At 27.4% G+C, this 23,228-nt stretch overlaps 2 protein-coding genes across 3 annotated transcripts; one reads left to right on the top strand and one right to left on the bottom strand.

Moving 5' to 3' along the window:
• Nucleotides 1-11,159: 11,159 nt before the first annotated feature.
• Nucleotides 11,160-14,129, top strand: LOC113556180. The gene is made up of 2 exons (XM_026960983.1): nt 11,160-11,613; nt 13,483-14,129. The coding sequence occupies exons 1-2, from the start codon at nt 11,160-11,162 to the stop codon at nt 13,683-13,685; spliced, it is 657 nt and encodes a 218-aa protein (XP_026816784.1). The 3' UTR covers nt 13,686-14,129.
• Nucleotides 14,130-14,296: 167 nt separating this feature from the next.
• On the bottom strand, nt 14,297-22,862 carry LOC113556179 (ATP-binding cassette sub-family D member 3-like). Of its 2 annotated transcripts, none has more exons than XM_026960982.1 (13): nt 22,710-22,862; nt 22,104-22,261; nt 21,974-22,013; nt 19,042-19,308; nt 18,931-18,957; nt 18,794-18,864; nt 18,557-18,737; nt 18,281-18,493; nt 17,282-17,351; nt 17,114-17,208; nt 16,351-16,859; nt 15,910-16,225; nt 14,297-14,895 (listed from the first exon to the last, which is right to left on the bottom strand). In XM_026960982.1, the coding sequence occupies exons 2-13, from the start codon at nt 22,229-22,231 to the stop codon at nt 14,818-14,820; spliced, it is 1,995 nt and encodes a 664-aa protein (XP_026816783.1). In that variant the 5' UTR covers nt 22,232-22,261; nt 22,710-22,862; the 3' UTR covers nt 14,297-14,817. The 2 variants fall into 2 exon arrangements, with proteins under 2 accessions (XP_026816783.1, XP_026816782.1); XM_026960981.1 differs by lacking the exon at nt 22,710-22,862 and adding an exon at nt 22,412-22,644.
• Nucleotides 22,863-23,228: the final 366 nt, after the last annotated feature.

Here is a 23,228-nt window from a genome sequence, read left to right on the forward strand (position 1 = left end):
AATTATTATAAACGGTATATACGCGGATACTATATTTTACTATACGCGTTATGCACAAAAACACTGTGGTCTGTGGTGGTGTATATTATATATATATTATATATACGTATACTATATATATACTTAATATGTACACTATAAATAGTTTTTATGTGGAGTGAAAGCACGCGACGGGAGGGATGGGATGGTAATAAGGAAAAAAATGATTAAAAAGTATATTTTTTATTACTTACGATCATTCATCGGTATGTGTTCCATAGCTGGTATACGAAATATATGTAAAGCGTGCGCGCTCGGTGGGCAACAACCTGTACCTATATCTCCTGGACTATAAAATTTAAAAAAATATACCGTCTGGGACCTGATTGCCCGACGCCTGCTTAAGTTTAATGTATAATATTATATTATATATATATATAGGTACTTATTCTTCGAGCCCACGTCCTCATTATTGTTATCCATAAATGATCTATTAATGTAATACGTATTATAGGTATTCCATTATGAGATGCAGACAACGATCACTGAATCCGTTAACACAGTTTTGTATCATTTTTAAAAATACGAATACGAAATACTTATAATAATATAGTCATAACTCATATATATAATAATATATTATGCAATTCGATAGAAAATATCGTAAAATAAATTATTTTATGACATTTTTTAGTCTCTGTAATATTTTATAATAGCTATGAGCACCTACCTATTATTAAACCTAGTTGAATGTTTCATATTTTTGAAATCGAAATCTACGGACTGATGAAATTCAAAATTGTATTCATATTTGAATAAACAATATTATTTGTTATATTAAATAGGTATTTATATAAATTCATTCGATGTAATGTTTAATAATAATTATCTATTGTTTTACACTGCTCGCAAAAGAACTCAAGCAACACAATAGTATTTACTATTTATATTATTTACAATTGTATAAAAGTGAAATTTCTTTCATTTATTTTTTAATAGATTTATTCTTCATCAAACAATTAATTTATTCACAAACAACTAATTCAAAGCATACCGATTTTATGTAGCTCTGAAGCGGTTAGGCTAGGTTTTTTAATGCTTCTGAGAATTGAGACGTGAAACATATATTTTATTGGAACTGGGGGACTATATAATATTATGTCAAGTTCTATATTTTACGTGTGGATACTCAATAAAAACCTCAAAATACATTAAGAAAAAAAAATATTATTTTTATAGGTCGTAAAAGAGGAAGAAGAAAAGTTTGCTGTTTAAATTTATAGAAATGTTATTTTTTCACTTATCAAACACGATCGTAAAAAATGGTGCTATTAATGTTTGTGGTTTTTCAAGACAAAAGTATTTTGTGTTTTGTTAACTAGTTCAGATGCTCATCGATTTAGTGAAAAATAATTTCTAATGGCCTAATTTGAATTCAAAAATTAAATAAATAATTCATAGAAATCGTGAAACAGATAGTCTTAGAACAAATAATAGTTCCCACTATAATCATTTATTATCAATGGACATAATATAATACAAATAAGAATCATTTACTTTCTCGGAAACGAAATGTTCAAGTATGAATTGTTGTTGTTACAAGTGTTTAATAAGATTTCATTATTAATGCTTATTCCATCTATATATTTTATAATAAAGACACGTCAACACTGCTGATTTGATTTTAATAGTTGTCCACGGATAGTTGGTTACTGTTGAGAGTTTCTAACGGTCGTATACTCGTGTTGTACTTACCTACCTATCTACTATCTAGTCTTAAACTATTGTGTATTACCTATAGTGTAAAAAACATCTTCATATTATAATTATTTTTTTAACGTCAAAACTTGTTTTAATTTATTTACCTGGTGTATATAATATTGTTTAAATTATCTCGGTGATGATGCAAATATTTTAATTTTATTTAAAATAATTCAAATGTACGTACAATCGTGTGTATACCTCTTTTTGTGACAAAAATTACCCATGCACCTACGTTGTATTATATTGGTATAGTTCCAGTTCCGTCGCCAGTTATATTGAGAATATATAAAACATTTATAAATTATAATATATTATATAACAATTTCTAAGAATGTGTGTACATTTTAAACTCGCTACTTTTCCCTTGCTGACCTATTCGATATAATTTATAACAAGACACGTATAACAGTAAATAATTATTAACCTTTCACCTATATTTTATTTTTTTTAACGCAAACCTTAGTAATAATTATTTTTTTATTTACACAAATATGGAATAACTCAACAAAGATATCAATGCTGATTGTGTTAGGTTAGTGCACATATGTGTTGTAATTATTATACGCATAAAGACTATATATATATATCATCTTCGCAATACTCATAACATATATTTAACATAATTCTTTATAGTAGTTTCTATCTGATATCATTTTTGAAGGACAACTATAAGTGAATCTTTATTTTTTTCGTTGGAATAAAGATAAACATATTTTATATAGACAGGTAGCTATATTATAGTAGGTGGAATCTCTAAACATCACCGCAGAACTAATTCGTGTACGGTTGAATACGATTTGCTGATTATTTTTTTTTTTAAATACCTGAAAATACATGAAAACCAAATCATAAATATTGATTTAAATCGAGAAGAACTTTTTTTTTACATGTACAAATTCGAAATTAAATACATTTTGTCCTCGCGTGAAGCCTTGTAGAAAACTATATTATGTTAAGTTTGTAATTAGTACTGAAGATATTATATTTGTTTCTGGAATACATACCACAGTCCATAACCAGATATTTTTTGTCGAAGTTTTACACTTTGAACGTTAAGATTTGTATTTTATTCCAAGGTTTTCTTTTTATATTTTTAACGATTTATAAACTCTTTTATTGTATGATTCAAGGTTGTTTAAAATGAGGCCATAATGTTTTCATGCACTTTTTCTTAACAATATAGTTCAGACATCAAATTACTATCGGAGACCCACAAAATTAAAATAAAACTAAATAAATACTTAAAAGTCAAAATTAACTTAAACTTTTATACGCAAATACTTGGGTGGAGTCACTTTCAGATCAATTGCATAATATTATGTTTGCATGTGATATGTGCTTTTCTATTATCCAACAATAGTAACAATGGTTTCTTAATTGAATACATTAATTCAAATAATTAAATACCGCGTAAATAATACTATACATGTATATTATAGTGTACATCATAAATAATTACAGTATTTAGTAAAGGGTTGTACGTTTTTAGGTTCTTATGTCTGTATGATAATAATATAATAAAATGTTATTAATACAATAATATCATAAATATAATAACGTATATTTAATATTTTACCTTTCACCAGGCATACGTATTACAATATGTTGGATTTTAATCTATGTTGGTGGATAATGGAGGACGAGACATATTTTTAAAAATATCAAATAGACACCTAATAAGTGAGATCTAAGTGACATTAATAACTGTCCAAATGAATTATTATTGGTAGGTACTGCATTACACAAGAAATATACAACTGTTCCACATTGTGCTGTTTTTAAAATGTAATAACACGACAATATTTTAACAGCAAACATCACTGTCTATATTATTATCATAGATATTAATTATATAGTATTAAATATTAATATTAGTAAGTGTACTAAATTTAACGTTTTTCTTAAATTTATTACTAAGAAAAATACTAATATACATAAGCATTTTTACTATTTCATTTATATTTATATAAATATATCATCATGATTTATATATTATATTAATTATTTTTGTCTATATTTTAAATTACTATCATCGATATAATCTAATTTAAAAGTTGATATAAGTACTACATATACCATTAAAGATAAAATACTTACTATTTTTTTTAGTTGAAAATTAATAATACATATAATATATGGTATATTTTCACAATTTTTTTCCTAGTTTCTTTACATAACCAATGTGTTTTTAATATAAACTACCCACAGAATACCTACAGACCATAGTGAAGATCCCACCTGGCTTAACTTGTGAGCAATCCTAAGTAAAAATAAATATCATTATTTATGAGGTTCACAAGTAAATAATAAGTAAATACAATAATAAAAATGTTTACTCAACTATTTTATATTCTACATACAAACCAGATAGTACTACATTACATTATGTATATATATATTGATATAATTTGTAGACTGTAGTCAGTGCATAGTAAATTTATTTAGTAAGTACATTATATAATTTGAATAATATAATAACATGATTGAGGAAGTTACCCATTATATAGTAACACCTCCGTATTTTTAAACATTAAAGAAACAATATTTTTATTCAACGATTGATATACCTTATCGGACTCAATTAATTTAATGTGTCAATATTTTTGGTAAATGGTGATTTCCGCAAAATAAATTATGTGAATTATGAAAAACATACTCTTCGTGTATTAGATTTCCAAATTTTTTTCATGTTATAGAAAAATAATACCATACAACATAAGAACCTTAAAATGTATAACCCATAACTGTATAGTAAATACTGTAATCCCTTGATGATGGACACGTATGAATACACCTGTATAGTATAATTTATGCAGGATGTAATTATTTGAATTAATGTATTCAATTAAGAAACCATTGTAACTATTGTTAGATAATATAGAAAAGTATCCGGTAAATATATGTAGTAAACTATTAATCTAAATGAAGCATTGTAAAAAGTACTAAGAAATATGTAAGTACTTATATTATAGTAATAGCTGGTATATAAGTTTTAACTAATCGTTATTAATATATTGATAACCACTATATACTATAAGTTTATAAACCATAAGGTACTATAGTTTTACCAAATAGAAACTTTATGCTCAAACATTAACACTTTATCACGGGTTGAAAAATATTTTAAATGTATTCAGAAAATAAGAAATAATTCATCAGGGAGAGGTAAGGTATTATTTAAACGGGTGTATTACTCAATAAAATTGTATTAGTTAGTTCATTATAGTTTTATTGATTTCCCCATTTTATTTGTATTTTTTCATAGAGATTGTAGATACAATATATCTAAATATAGGTATTTATATATGACTTTAATTATGATATAGTAAAGCATAAGTAAATTAATTATAATGTGAGAATATGTTTTATATACATAAATAATGTAGTTCAAATTTATCGAATTTCACTCGACATTTTTGTGATTGATAACAATTAAAACTTTTCATACAAACTCAATTACTGCTTTGTACATTTGTTCACATTGTAAATTCAACTTAACGTTTATAATTGATAATTTGCATTGAAATTCATATTTTTTTCTTCCCACTGAACTGTATAGGTAGTAGTTATAAGACGCCTCTTCGTTTTTTTCGTTATTCACCGTATCAAAAACATAATACCCTGTGTGGGCAAACTCACAATTAACTAGATTGTAATGTACCTACACATTTGCAAATTTGCGCATTTGACGAATTTGAATACATTATTATGTTGTACAGCACTGCAGTCTATCGAGTAACATAACCTTTCCAATAACAGCTAAAGATGTGCTATATTATTTGTCAAACACTTTTTTTTTAATTTTTTAAATAGGTTAAATTACTCGGTTGACAAAAAAAATGTTATTGTATTATAATTACTATACGAGACGAGTAATCTATGGTTTATACTTTTTTTTTTTAATGTTCATACAAATTGTATACGTTTATTTTAGTAATAAGAAGTATTTCATCTATACATATTGTATCATGTGTAATAAGAATATTTTATCAATGAACGCACAGGCGTGAATGACTTGATTAAAGAACCCATCCATTGTTGGCATTTCGGTGATGTTTATTTTTAAATGAGAAATAATTTGATTATTCCGTGTCAAAATACAAAAATTGAGTTTAGCTAAAAAAAAAACTAACAAGAAATCAAAATAATAACAACAATGATTATATATAATAATATAATAGGAATGTTGGTTCCCCAATTTATTTTATAGGCAGGTACGCCCCTCAACTTCCGTGTGATCCGTCATGTAACTATTTCATTATGTACGCACACAGCACGCACATATTCTACATTATTATCAAAACAGCGTATTACGACATCGAGATTTTCCGCAACAGTCGTTCGTCCGACTTATAACTATACTTACATTATTATAATATATAATATGTACTATGTACAATGTTATATGTTATTTGTATATGGTTACAACCTATATACCTACCGAGTACCAGGCACCAGCTCTGTATAGTATGTGCTCACACCGGATGACGTGTAGCGCGGTTACAGAACTATATTATAATATTATTATATACAGATGAAGCCATTGTTTCATAATGTTTTCCTTCTGAAAATTTCTCACCCGCGAATTCCACTGCGATTCATTAACGAAATTATTATCTATTGAGCCCCGTGTAACACGGTATATTAAATTCTCGATATCCCCCACAGAGTTCTCATCTATGATATATTTTATGTGCGCCGAGAGGTTGTGGCTTCCTAAATTAAAAATTATCGATCGCGTATTTTTATTTTTTTCATCTGCAGTAGCTATTCTCTAACCGCGCGCGCGTACCAATATTTGTTGTGTAAAAATATTTTTTTCTTTTAAATTTCATATATCATATACATATTGAAAACAAAAATTAAAATCAACACGATATTACAAATTCGACTGTACGTCGATGAGTGCCGAGTCTTTAGATTCGTCCTCTATAGCTTACATCGCGGCATCGCTGTATTGTAATATTATTACCTACACTATATATATATTGTAATGACTTCGTTGTCTCTATCACAACTGCCGAGCTGCAGGCACCGAATGAAAAACATCAAGAATTTACGCACGCAACCGTATCGTATACTATACATAATATTATATATATATGTATATATATATTTACCATTGCGTATGCAACATTTATTATGGCGAATCGTTGTGCTTTGGTCCGTAAAAAAACGTATGACACTTTTTATGTTTCCGACCGTGATCATTACCGTTGTTTTATGTTTTTGTCTGTGTAACTCACGAAAAATCGACGCGCAATATATTCTTACGTTTTTTCATTCCTTTTTCATACCAATAACTATAACTGTACAATGTACATCCATGTAATCGATAGTCGATATATATTATGCGCTAAACGAATATTATGACGTTGTTCGATTTTATCGAATCAATGTCAACGTATACGTTTCCAACAACTGTTGACATCGTTTTTAATTTTTTTTTTTTTTTGGAACAATCATATTTTAAACAATAATGTATAAGTATTAACTATATTAAATGTATACAGATTATTTCATGGCAAAACAGTAGTTTTCTCAGTGAACGCGTGTTTTTTAATACATTTATTTTTTACATATTAGATATAGATACCTTGGTAATTGATTTTAATCACAATACTCATTAATATGATATCGTACTCCAATATTAAACCTAACAACATACAATTAGTTATGCTGAACGAAAAATATGTGCTACGCCATAGCTGTACGTTTGTAACCAATCCTAACCTAACACACGCGAGTGATATAAAATCACCTTTAAACAGTGGTGTATTGGAGAGTATACGCGGGTATACGTCGTATACCCGGATCCCTATTTTTGGATTTATGCGTATACCTTTAAAAAAATTTGTCTTTTATGGGTATACGCACACTTCCAATTTATCATCAGTCATATCACCACCAAACAAAAGTTGAAAATAATAATAATGTACAAATTAATACAATAATATTTGATTATGACATTATAAACTGTATATTATCTAAAGTTGTTTATTATTTTATTAATATAGTCCATTATTTTACTGTACAATTTTTTTTAAGTTAAATAATAAAAATTTGTATTCTTAATGATATTTATGAATTGAATTAATTAAAAAAATAAAAATATATTTGATACTGAAATACTTGGCACGTATAAACAGTGGCGTATATAGGAATTAATTTGGAGGTGGAGCCAAGGGGATGAACCCCCCCTATATACGCCACTGCATATACATATACACATAAAGGGTAAGTGTTTGTAATAAAGTAATAAAGTAATAAACATTATTACTAAGTAATACTAATATTAAGTGTAATGATTTTTCGAGCGAAGCGATACATTTTTTTAAGGTAGGTATAATTTGGTATATTCAACTACTTTTAGGTGCTTATACCCTTAAATTTATTTACCAATACACCACTGCCTTTAAAACACATTGTAAAGATAGATTTTTTTCAAAAACACATTTACCGAGAAAATTGATGTTTTGCAAAAAAAACTATACACACCTATACATAAAATAATATTTCCTATTGGTGGGAACCAATCGATTTATATTTAATACAGATATTCATTAGATGTAGTAGGTAGTTTTAAAGCTTAAAGTTGATAGTAAAAATTAACTATAACCTGTGTATTATATTATAATATTATCTAATGCAATAATTAAAATAATTAATAACAATGCCCTTTGTTTTCAAATAATTTGTGTTAACTATACATGTACACGTTATAGTAACGTTAAAGTACAGTGGTTAGTATTTAGTCAAATTTTTAATGTATTCAAAAAAAAGTTGTTGGCACGCATTGCTGCAGTCAATTCTTATAGTTATTATGTAATAGGGTCTTTATACGGTTCGCGTCATTTCAACGATCGAACTGGAAACGATGATTTACAGTTATCAAACTGTTGATTCTTCTCGATTACATAATACTTTTTTCAAAACACACGAGTATAATAGTTGTAGGTTTATATGTTGATAAAACAACACACATATACCGAATTAATCGGCTTTAAGGGATAACAAGTGTTTTTAAAAAAAAAACCATTTATTATCCAGACCTCCTTTCATAAAAGTAGACGTTTATTAAATTAAAAAATGTTGCCTGCAATTCAACAAGTCATTGAAATTATAAAAACGCCAATGTGTTCGTGTGCGCATCGAAAGACCAATAATGTACCTATACATTATCCGAATAATAATATGAACACTTTACCCATATACCTATTGGATAAAGTAAAAATATTATATTTTATAATACGTTTATTTCGTGAATTACATGGGTAATTTATACATTATTTACGGAAAAGTACACCATTCGATAAAATAACGGTTGTAGATAATTGTTTCTGATGAAACGAACCAATTATTTTATAAGTTTTAACCATACAAAATATCTCTGCGTAAAATGCACTATCTTCTTCCGATGGTCAAGGTTTTGAAAATTGTCTATATTATGTAAGAGTATAAATGCTTATCAAATAAATATAAAATCGGCAAATACTCTGAAATTGAATACATGACCCCAAAACCAAGTTTTTCTTATGAATAATGGTTGATAGTTGGTTGGTATTTCCGTTTTAATTAAAGTTTAGTAAAATTTTATAGAAATATAATTAGTAGTAATTCAATAAACAATTTTTATTTCGGATTAGTTTAATAATTTTGTTTTTACCATCACTAGAATAAATTATCCTCTGTATAATTTAAACGTTTAAAGTATATTTTTGCGTCATTATCAGTTTGCAATAAATTATAAAGTAATACGAATACTTACCTATTTTATCGTCAGCATACCAGCGAATCGGCGAATGTATACATTTTTTGATTTGGTCCTATATTATTCCTTCTTACTACCATATTACTATAGCTTTAGGGGTTTAAGGCGTTTAATTACATGTTTCCCTTATACATTTTTATCAACTAAAACTGTTTAAATAATAAGCAATTATTATTAAAAAGGAATATGTTTTTGTTTATTAGTATTTAAAACCATTATACACATACATTGGTGCCTGGAGGATGACAGGGAGGACAGGGAATTTCCTTCCTCCCTCCTAGATTTCAAGTATAATTTAGAAAAAATTTTAAAACCTTTTATTAAGGTTATAATTTTTATTATTGTTTAAATAAAATCATTTCATTGATAATTGGACTTAAGTATAATTTTTTTTGCCTAATGGGTTTTTTGCCTTTATTTTGTACTTAGTAAAAAATAAACTTTTTATAATGCACTTTTTGGTTTGATTTTATTATACCTATATATATATATATATATATATATATATTTGATTGATCAACTATTTATTGAAATATATTGTGTTGTATTTATATATAATATTGCACTATTTACCTCGAAAATTAAATCATCTATATTTTTATAACAATAATTTATTTCAATTTTTTAATTATGATTATGAAATAATGTTGGTCATAATAATAAAGCGAAAAATGTAACATATAATGTAACACGTAGCTTATATTCGGTACATGTTATTATTATAAATATGTATATAATTAAACATAATAGGTATCGTATTTAGCATTATGTTCAAAACTAGCATGTTATATCTATAATATCATATATTGTTAAGATTTCCTCGCCCATTTTATGGTCATATTAAGTACCGAATTTAAATGAAGTTAATATTAATCTTAAAATTCCCGTTACATATATAATTATACAGACGGTATCTAAATTAATTACTATTTTAAACCGTTGTAACAGATACCTATTGCAGTCGTCTATAGAATGGATTTAATAATTTAATATATTAATTTTTTTGATATTAAGTACTTATATAGTACAACTTTCTACAAAAACATAGATAGTAAAAACTACCTACAACAACTACTTATATAACATAAGAAAATTAATAAATTATGATAAAGTTATAAATTCGTTACTATTCTGGAGAAGGCGAGATTATAATAATAACTTTATTACAACAATAATAGATTGTACATTTTATTATAAATAATTCATTTAAATTTTAAATATTGTAGCGCCCCCAATCAGCTATACTTGTGTAGGAGGTGTGATACATATCAATTTATTTAATACTAAAATATTAGTGTACTAATTTAAAATAGATTTAAAAGATAATGGATTAGGTCAATAATTTGCACAATGTTACCTTATCACCTGCCTTAAAAATAATATAATTACAATACGTTTTTTTAGGCTGTTAAATCTTTGTCAACGATATTTCATATGATTTATAACACACATCATACCCATAAATATAATATATATATAAATTGATGTAGCCATGTAGGTACGAGTATACGTCATATAATGTTGTATTTGAAAATAATATTAAAATACGAAATACGGCAAATATACACCTAATTATTCATAGGTATTGGCTATATTGATGTGTGTGTTATATTATCTTTATCAATATTTATTTTGTTCGCAGTAAATGACTAGCGAGCGGAACATACCACACTTGAGGGACATATTCGGCGGCGTCGATGACACCGATGGTCTGCCGAACGAGTTGCGACGCTTGGACGTGAAGGGCGACGACCGAAACTCGTTGGGTGGCGTTAGCGCGGGTGGCACCGATAGCGCCATATCGGTAGGTTCGGCTAGCGAGGAGGACTTGTTGCCGGTCAAGGGGTCCAAGAAAAAACGGCACAAGGGCGGCGGCAGTCGACAGACCAAGTGCGCGGCTACGTTCGAGGACGACGTGAAGCACCTGGAACGGCACCTGTCGATGAAGAAAACCATTAGGAAGAAAATCATGCGAGACTTGCAACAGGCGTTTGTCGAGGACCCGGACGAGTTCAAGGTGGAAGACATACCGCCGGAGCAGCTGAAGGCAGAGCTGAACTCCAGAAGTCTAAGTTTCGGCATGCCCGGCAAGAAAAAAGGTACACATCGACATTCTACATACATAAATATATATAGGTATATCATCACGGGGATGTTTTTAATATGCAGTTATGACAGTGGTAGGAGTGACGACGATCACAGCCTCGGGATTTAAATCGACTCAAAACTAATTTTTAGGATTTGTTTGCACGATGTGGGGCGGCTGATGTCCTGCAGTGTATTATAATATATCATGAGGTAGTACTCTCCCAAAAAATACTGCTCTCGGCCAGATCTGCTAAATATTATTCTAAATACGTCTAATAACATACGGCATGCCTATATCTATGCAATAGCCCTCGAGCACCGGTTGAATTAGCTGCTGCTGCCTATTATAGACTATATAGTTTGTATGACGTTTTACCCGTGTCGGGGGATTAGTAGGTGTATAAATATACCCATCGAGTCAAAATCGCAGTATACTTGTATAATGCGCAAACGAATTTTGTTTTCTATATAATATTCTATTCTATATTTTTATGATGTTAGACACTAGGAACTCGCGAAAAATAATTAAAAATGTGTTCTCAATAATTATCAAATTTAAGTATCTATTTATTGCGTTTTTATATAATACTACATATATGCATGTAGGATACGCAATAACTATAATATGGACACATGGACATGGTATATAATTATGTTTTATATATTAATAAGTAAGTAAGCGATATGTAGCACTTAAAAGTTAAAAATCTAATAGGAAGTACCTAGTAAATTATATCTATCATCTATGTGACCAAGGGTGTTGCGAAGGGGCAGTACCTATATATCCCCATATGGTCCTATATATCGTAGCTTTTTAGTAAAGATCTTATTTTTTAATAGGTATAGCCGTATAGGTACCTAACCTAGTTAATTTTTTTGTTACTAAGGGCAAGGGCACCCGCAGCCGCAGGTAAAAATTCAGGGGGGCAGCCTTAATTTTTATTAATGTATAATGTATTATGTACATTTTTTAAATCATTTAGAGGTAATAAATAATATTATATTAAATTTTACACTCGAAGTAATTAATTGAACGAAATTTGCAATTTATTTTACTTATCCCAAATTCATCAACAATAAATATAATTATTTTAACTAGCAGGAATGTTTGTTCCCTTTCCTTTGTCTGTTACTGAACTGTTTCCGATTACGCATTAATATTGTTATAATTTGTATGTTAATTATCAATGTCTGCATTAATTAATTAAGTACGCAGGTACTCAAATGATTACGTTTTAATAAATGTATATTATAATATCTTGTTGGTATAGTTAAAATTCTCTATTACCCTGTTAAGGACGTCGCACCTACATGGGCCACATGTAATTATATAGATACCTACTAAATATATATTTGCAAAATTATTACAATTATTTACATGTTAGGTATTACCTGCTATATTTCAGAGCTTGCACTAAAAAAATATTAAAGCTGCACACCCTGTTTGCTTTTCAAAAGTGAAAAAAACAGTTAATATTAATCTTATTTTTAAATGTTTTTTATGATAACTGACAATATTTTCTAATTGGAAATAGTTATTAATTTGAGCACAATCACAATATTTGGTGGCATAACGCAATGGTCGTGACCACGGTTTATCTTAAAGACCGTAGTAGGTTTAATCTCTTGATATTCATGGATAAATTATCAATGTTTCAATCATAATTTCTAATTAATTTGAAAAACAAAATAATGTCCAATGATATCTATGTTATAAGCTCATATACATATAGAACTAATTATTAAAAATTCAAAACATATTATTTTTTATGAACTGCACAACATTTAAATAAGAACTGCACATTTTATACACAACTGCACATTAGCGCAAGTCTGCTTTATTTTTTTTTAAATCAATAATTTATAATTTATACGTTCAGGTAAAATGAAATCTGAATCGAATTTCCTGGACTTTTTACGTGGCGGCAACGACTCGACGATGACTGGCCGTCGTTACAATGCGGACGAAAGCGATTCTGGACACGGGTCACCGACCAGAGAATTGGACGATGACGAACCGTCGATACGGAAGCCAAGCTTTTGGAGACGTTTTACCACGAAGGGCGCGAGGAACAAGCGGTAGGCGCGAATACCGTTCGAGCGCATAAGTAACACTGTGATCCTTAAAAGTTAAAACCTATTATTATTAATATTATTATTTTATAATTTTATCACGTAAAATTTATTGTATGTGCGTATGCGGCCTATTTTCGTCTTGTCATCCTGACTCTATTATCTTCAATAATCCGATGTACAGTCGCTGATGTGACTTATCCTGAATCCAAAACAAGCGTCTATTACACTAATGATAACGAACCCTCTATGATTTTTCTTTTGATTATTACAAGTACAGATTTACCATTTGAATTTTTTATTATAATGATATCCTATGTGATGTATTTTGATATAAAATATTTTATGCAATGTGCAATGTATGTGTGTATCATACTATCGTGTATTTATGTATCTTTCATTATAGGTACTAAATAAAAATGTCATATTTAATAAAAAAATTGTACATTTTTTTTTATACATACATATTAAGTAACTACTAATTAGTGTATCACCATTCTAGCCCATCGCTAATATTATATTTAAGAAGATATATTTATTAGTTCTTGGTGAAATATTGTCGAAAATATTAGGTCAGTTAGTGTAAAATATTCAATTATTTGATATACTTAAGCAATGAAGAAACTTTCAAAAAGACATTTAATACATACAAGCTTATAAATAATTTAGTTTACCATTTATATTAGTAGAATAACGAAATATTGTGCAATTTTTTGTAAAGCTAAGACAAGCACTGTGGTCAAAGATCACTCACGTTGTAGATTTAGTTATAACTATTTTTTTCTTCTAAAACTTATGGAAAAATATTTGTCAGTTATAAACTGAAGAATATGAATAGTATATAATAAAATAAAATATTTAGTTATAACATAAATACAAAAATCATATATTTTGTACAATAATACAATAAATAAATCTAAAACCAATCTACTGGTAAAAAAAAATCAGCATTACAAAAACTTTAGAGATTACCTTGACAATAATATTTTAATTATTAAACATATAAATAAAAATTTGATCTATTAACACCATAAACAAATAGGCACAAGTTTAAAAATTAGGCAAGATTGAATCATATTATTACATATATGAATGTACATTGTACATAATTATTTTTAAAACTAAAATTATCACCCACAAATTCATGAACCAAATTCCTCTGTGTCTGAATCAATCTTGTTGAATTGGAATAATCCTCTTCCATCCATTTGTAAATAATACTGAAACACAATAACAATGATTTAAATATGCTATATAGATTAAAAAAAGATATCATTGGATTTCTCAGTTTCATGGTATTAAGTACATAAATAATATATGTTATACAATACATAGTATTATATTACATGGAACAGAGATATAAATAGTTGAATACATTAATACATATTGAGTTTATTATTTAAATTGTAATGTACATTTTATTATTAAATCTAGCAAATAGCAATGTACTAAATAAATTGGTGGCATATTTTATAAACCTAGAAAACAGTATCATTTATATTATTGTCTGGATATTATGAACTTCAGTAAATAATTAATTTTATTAAATACACAGTACACACCCATGAAAAGTGCAGAAGAAAAAACACCCAAAAAGCAAATTATATAATAAGTTAATTATATAAGCTAATTATATATGTAAGTTATTATAATAACTCACAATAGTGAGTTTTTTGAAAGAAAATTAGTTATTATAGTTAAGTCTCAATAACTTAATGTTTTGTCCCAGACAATTTACATAATATATACACTCAACACAATATATGTCATAATATATAACTCAAAAATTAAATCTATTTTTATTCCCAATACAATTTGGGCTATCGAGACTACTGTAATTTATTATCATAGCGCATGTCAACAATTATCAATAGGTAGAAAGTACAATTTATTCAGATGAATTATTATTATTTACTATCATGCAAGTATTAAAATTAATAAACAAAAGTGAAAAATCATACAAGATATATTTAAACAGTAATACACATTAGTAAAGCCAAAATAACATGAATGTATTTTTTTTATTATATGAGCTCTGTGTTACTGATTAATTTACACCACTATTTTTACTACTCAAATATCTGTTGTATTAAGTATTTTTTAGTTGTGCTTATCACTATAGTACCAATACAGTTTGGGTGATGCCGATTGGTGCACAAATTAATACTAAATCAACTGAATAATCTAAAGTATGTAATACACGGTATTACAAAAATGTTAATATTAATACTTACATCGTGATGTTTCCACAAAGATTTCCGATGGCTGACTGTGAAAAGTGAAATACCAACATCACGACAATATTGATACATGGAACCTTCAACATCAACACTAACTGCACTTGTACATTCATCTAATATTGCAAATTGCGGTTGATGATAGAACAATCTAGCCATAGCAATACGTTGTTTTTCTCCGCCAGACAATACATCCATCCAATCAGCAACAGTATCCCAACCTTGATCTCTTTGCAATAAATATGATAATTGTACACGTTCTAAATGATTAGCAATGTCTGCATCAGTTTTTCTACGACGTTGCATTTCCTCCCTAAATGAACATAATATAAGATTTGTTATTAAAATTACAAATTAAAAATTATGATTGATGCTGACCTATCTATAACAATATAATGATTCTAAAGTATCATACAAGAGCATTTAATTAACACGTACTTTGTATGAGGATAGGTAACTTGATCCCTTAATGTACCTAATGTCATATATGGTTTTTGTGGAATATAAAAAAGTTTGCCCTTTGGAGGTTTTGTTAAGGTGCCACCGAAAAGAGGCCATAATTCACCAAGTATTCTGAATAAAGATGATTTTCCACAACCATTTGGTCCACATACTAGCACATTCATGCCTGATGTAACTTCAAATGATAACTCCTCAACTAGTATATCACCATTGGGTGTTACAAGAGGCACCTTATCAAACTTAATGACATTATCTTTAGTTATAATACGACCAGAGTTTGGCACAAGTTTCTTTTCTTTCAATAAATTATTATCAGTCAGCATAGTCCGAACATAATGTCCTTTATTAAGATCACTTAAAACAGTCATGATCTCAGTAACTCTAGCAGTAAATCCAGCTAAACGTGTCATATCACGGCCAGCCAACACTAAGCGACCAATAGCTTCAGCTAATTTTACCAACATACGACCCATTGTATAATAATTCTGTAATTCAAATATTGGATATTAATATAAAATAGAGATTAGACTTCCTACTTCTTAGTCAAAAATAATTTTTAAATAATATATATGATTATTAACCTTTAGAAAATATAAAATGTAATTTTTTAGAATAGCATACTCAATGCTTAAATTAGTTAATCATTTTTTTTAATAAATTTAACTGTTTTAAAAATTAATTGTACTTTTTAATTGTCATGTATCAATTTTCTATTTAAAAATGTTGATGTTGTACTTACACGAAAACGTTCATTTTGTGAAAGGTTGGCTAAAGATGAATTACGATTCATAAAAGGTATACTAACAGCATAAAATCCTACAACCGTAGCAATATCTAAAAAATATAAAATATTTTGAAATGTAATTTTCATTTTGTAATTATTATATCATAAATAACTTGCACTTACATTTTGCGATAATATTATCTACGAAACCCATGTACACTCTGAATTCAAGGAATTTTCTTAAGTGATTTGTCTAAAAATGTTATTAAAAAATTAATTAAAATTTTTTTACATTTAAATGGTTAAAAAATACAGGTATTTTTTTATTCTTAAGACTTCTTAATTCACAACTATACATTTATTTGATAATAATATTGAAAATTATGTTTAGCCATTATAGGATTTCATTTTAGTAAATAATAGGTACAATCAAAATCAAATATTTAATACAATATTCACTTAGGATTTAATCTTGTAATAGTAGTATGAACAGTGGATACATTAAAATGTATAAGCCCAACACTCTTACACATTAGGAAATGTGAGAATTTCTTAACAAAAATTATTTTAAAAACAACTAATATTACAACAGTTTCGAATACTAAGAGAACACTATATCTGCTTGTGTTGTCCTGATTTTACAAATTTTAAGCATAGCAACAACTGTTTTGTGCAAGATAGAACCACTCAGACTGTAGTGATAGTTGACTCTAAATTTATACGCAATATAGTTGAGAACATTATCTATGAAATATTTTTTTAATTTGTTGATACCACTTGTATGAAAAAAGTTCTTATGGTTTCAAAATCCATTATTTTTGACCTTGAATAACTTTATTTGTAGTTTCGATATCGAAAAAATAAATTTTGAAATTTCACTGCCAAAGTTCTCCATTTAGTGAAATTTAAAAATTTTAAATTTAGTTTCTTAGTTATGACTGAAGTCTTCTCAATTTGTTCCTGTGCAAAACAGTTTTTGCTATCTTACATTTGTAAAATGGAGACAACACGTACGGGTATAGCATCCTTTTAAATAATATATATTTAAATAGGAATTATGTTAAAAGTATGCAATTATAATGATTACAAGAATTAAATACATAAAAAGTAAACAGTTGGGATAAAAAAATAGTATAACTAGTTTATAAATTTAATCAATTACAAACCAAGCCTAGTACTTACTAATTTATTAAACGAAGCTAACATAGTAAGCTTTTCCCTGTTGTTACCATTGTAAAAGGCTATTTCTTCAGAATTAGTGATTAATCTGGAGTTAATATATCGGTATTCACCTTCTAATTTTTGTTCTATTACAGTCATTTTACCAGTTGGTCTACGGAGATAAGTTAGAATAAATCCAGATACCATCAAATAACCCAGCATTACAGAAGGAGTCTGAAAAAAATTTTTATTCCATACATTTTCAAATTAAACTTGGGACATATTTCTAGCATTTACTTGAAATCCTAATGTAGATGTTAATTTGTACACATATATTATAATATCTAAAAATGGTTTACAGATATTGGAATATAAATCAGTGAACATATCACAGAACTTATCGACGTCAGCTGTTAATAATTGATCAGGATTTGATATACGGTTGTCCAAATTATTTATCTTGTAGTAAGTATATCCTCTAAAAATGATAATCATAACTTTTTGCCTGTTTATACAATGTTCTAAAAAAACTACCTTAAATAGTCATCATATAAGTGACGTGACAACCTAGTTCTAAGTCTAAGCTTCAATTCTCCAATACTCCACTGTAAATTATAAAATTATGAATTAATACAATATTAGACCACCTCAGTCGGTTAATGTATGCTCACCTTTAACACATTATTGACCAAAGAAATCTGAAAAATGATTAATATTCATTAATACCTAATTACTTTTAAATAAATTTACTATAAAAATTTTAGAAAAATAAGTCTACTTACAATAGGCATTCCAGCAAAAAAGTATAATAGTTGAGTTTTAAACAATGTTGTATTCATACTTATAATTGCTGTTTCAACAACCGTTCCAGTTTGTATCATCCATATGTCACTATAAGATCTGGCTACTAGTGATGCAGCTACAAGTAAGAGAAACCCAAACTCTGGAGATGTAAAGCCAGGAATAATGATTTTTAAAATATGAAAGAGTTGTTTAATAAAGCGGGCATTGACATGTGCTCGATTTGTGTTCTTTGTTTCTGCCGATTTCTGTACAAATAATAATAATCAGATTAGTCTGTGCAGGGAAAAATAATTTCCTGTTCAGCTCAGTATTATTTTATACAGTTGTAAACATTATAATACATATTTTGCAAAGTATTACATGTCAATTTTCATTTAAATTCTCTAATCATTTTAAATACTTGTTTCAAATATTCTGCTTAAGATAATCAAATAATTATTAAAATTAATGTTGGTAGGTAGTGCATTTCACTAAATAACAAGGGGGCGACGAGCGAGACTGGAGAGGATTAAACTTTAAAGGTATGATAAACTATTAGAATTGCAACTGTTCACTATTATAAGAATTATACTTACTATTCATAATAGTATGATTCATGACAAATTTAAATCCAGGACTTTTCAAAATTTCATAAAACTTTAATAGAAATTATCTTTATACTTTAAAGTATATATATATACAAACATACATACATAGTACATACATACATTATAAGGATAATGCATTATGTAAGTTTAGTGCAACAACATTATTTACAAACATTCTTTTTATTTGTTGCAATAATGTAACATATCATATAAATTTTGTGAATTAATATTTATTTTTATTTTTATTTTCAAACAAGATTTTTGTAGGATAGAACCATTTTACTTCATGTTTAAAAAAAATTAAATATCTACCTGATTAGGTAATGAATTAGATTGTACTATATAAAATTATACATTATAACACAGATATCTATGTTTAGTGTCAAACAAATAAACAATTAAAGCAAATTTTAATTATTTATTCTATACACTTAGTTCACTAGTTCAAATACAAATTAAAAATGTGTTTTTTTTATGAATACCTAAAATGATCCAAGGTTAGTGGTTACAAATTTCAGCATAATAATATTATTGTTATATAATATTCTTATATTATGATAATATAGGTAAGATAAAAAAGTATAAAATGTATATCAGTACATTTTATGATATTTTGGATATTATTAAATCCATTTAAGAACAGGTTAAGCCTGTTACAGAATTATTAAAACACATTTATTTAACAGATATAATTATATCAAAATATAAGGTATATTCTTTATGATTTATGATTGTAATTAATAAATATTATATTTATATACAAAAACAGAATTTCAAAAGTATAAAGTAAAATAGCCAAGTAAACATTGATAAAGTAAATGTTTTTACTAAACTTAGTTTGTTTACTACAAACTATTTAAAATTCTTTAATTTTTATTGGGAATCAGAATACTCAAAAATAATTCAATTAGATGAAAGGATAAGCATTATATTTATGAAAAAATAAGTTAATATTGTAAAAATATTAGTTCAGTCTGTCTAACATCCTACACTCATGAAAACTGTGATAAACAGCAAGAACACATTTAATGAAGCTAGGTATTCATTGAGAAAGAGCAATTTAATAATAATTTAACAAATTGACTAAATGTTAATTGTATCCTTAATTTTAATTTAACGATGTGTGAATGTTATATAATTAGTTTATGTACATATTGTTTATGAGTATATTATATCTTTTTATTGAATATTAACTACCAATAAAATTGATACTTTAACTGCATTAAGTTTTTGATTTTTTAAAAGCAAATCATTTTTTAATTAGTTTAATATTATCCAAAGCAGAATGGCTTTTTTACAAAAGATGTATGAATATTAAATTTGAATAAATAATTCCTTGTTAATAATTGTAATTTTAAATGTATAATAAGAGGAACATAGTGACAAGGGTTATCAATGTGAAACACTGCTCCATCTAAGCCTCTATCTAAACTTAAAATGTTATACAATGACCTCAATGTTTTCTTTCTAATGAATTCAATATATTAGTCAATTCGATGAAACGTGAATAAATTAACATTTGAAACACTACTTTAACAAATATTTTAAACTTGTTATTACTACTGTTATATTTCTAGGATAGGTTATGTTAATTACATAAAATTTATATGTATGAGTTAAAAAACGTATAGGAAAATAATTTAGTTATTTTACTTATTTATTTAGTTAGGTATTTTAAAAATTAAAAATTTTATCATTTTATAAATTACACATAATATTATAAATGTATGTAAGAACTAATATAGTTTGTAGACAAATAAAAAATTGTTATTAAAATTAAACTGTTTAATGAAGTTTAAGAATAATCTAAATAGCCCTAGCCATAAACAGTGGCATCGGAGAAGGGGGCAATTGACCCCTCAGATATAATCCAAAGGGGTAAAAGTATACTATTACCCCCCATACTACATTAAAATTAAAGGGTAAACAATCGTAAAACGTTTAATTTATACGTTTACTTATTCAAAATTAGTCTCATTTTCCTGAATGTGCGTTATAATATTATTATTTCTTTTATATTTATTTATATATTTATATTTATATTATACTATAATTATATTAATACATTCATATAATTGAATAATTTTTATATTATTATATACTACCTATATCAACATTAAAAGAATAAAATATCAAGAAAGGGATTTCTATTATTAATAACAAATATATATATATATGTATTATAATTGTTATTAGGTTTTTATGTTTTGCCCCCCCTCATGAAAAGTAATTCCTGCGCCACTGGCCGTAAATAACTTTGATCTTCAAACTATTGAAATTTATACTATACCTAATTATTATAATAAATAATATTCGAACTTACATCAACTATGAGGTATTTTATGTCATTCTCTGGAGCTCTCCTATTAAAAAATAGGTATATCAAAAAATATATAAAACACATTTAGGTATATTGATGTTACACAAATTATTATACTAATTAATATAATTACCTTTTAACCGTTTTCTTGTTTTGGAAAGCATATTTCTTTAACACATAAAGTAACAAAGGCACTCCAGCAACGGCACTTCCGATGATTGCATTTTTTTGAGTCACGTATTTACTTAAAACAGGAGCCATGTTTCATACAAAAAGAGAAATCAGGATATTCTTGAATACAACGCCATGAAAAAAAATAATTAAAAACTAATGATATTTGGTAACCAAATATGACTAATAAGTTTTGAAAAATGTCAACTAAAATTTAAACTATGAATCTATGACTAGTCTATGAGAAAACCACCAGCGGTTGGTACTCACTGTACTGAACAGACATAAAGACGTACGTAATTCGTATAACGATAATTACAGACGAGGGAGATTGGAGATGGTTGTGTGGCTGGCTAATACATTAGACTACAGTGGTGGTGGTGGTGGTGGTGACCCATAACTCCAACAGACTAACGAGTAACGAGTCAAGAGACTAGTGGTCTACATTATTTCAGCTGTTGCGTTTTGTCCAATCGTGAAAACTGAAAACTGATTAACTGAATGCATACGAGTTTGTCAGGTTCCACCACCACTACCAAAAATGTTATAACGCGAAAAAACAACTAACCTTCAGAGGAAACTATACATTGATAAAAACTCGTACTGTGGCACCACTCTATTATGGGCAGATACTCGGAACAGTTGGAACGGCAAAACTGCAGACAACAAAGCAGAGAGAATTAAAAATAATTGACCGTTCAAATGCTGCTTATCTCCTCCACTCGACATGATAAAAAATCTGTAAAATACCAAGCCGTTGAGTATGTTATAATAATATTATTACAACAAATATGGATATGATTTCATTTGACTGACTGATAACGTACGACCGGCGTCCGGCATGGAATAGAAAGGGGCATACTTGGCATAGCAATCCAACTTTCGGTCGTCCACAGGTGGCCTTACCGCTTTTTTGGTGACTAAAATGCAACAAAAATCTATATTACTTTCTATAAAACATCAGAATATTATATTTTATTGACCCTCCTCGAAATATTTTCATCAAACGACCTTGACCTTAATCATAAACATAACGTAAATACTTCAGACTTGATATTTAGTATATACTCCATCAAAAGTTACACAT

This window comes from Rhopalosiphum maidis, chromosome 4, assembly GCF_003676215.2.
Source record: "Rhopalosiphum maidis isolate BTI-1 chromosome 4, ASM367621v3, whole genome shotgun sequence".
Classification (NCBI taxonomy): Eukaryota; Metazoa; Arthropoda; class Insecta; order Hemiptera; family Aphididae; genus Rhopalosiphum; species Rhopalosiphum maidis.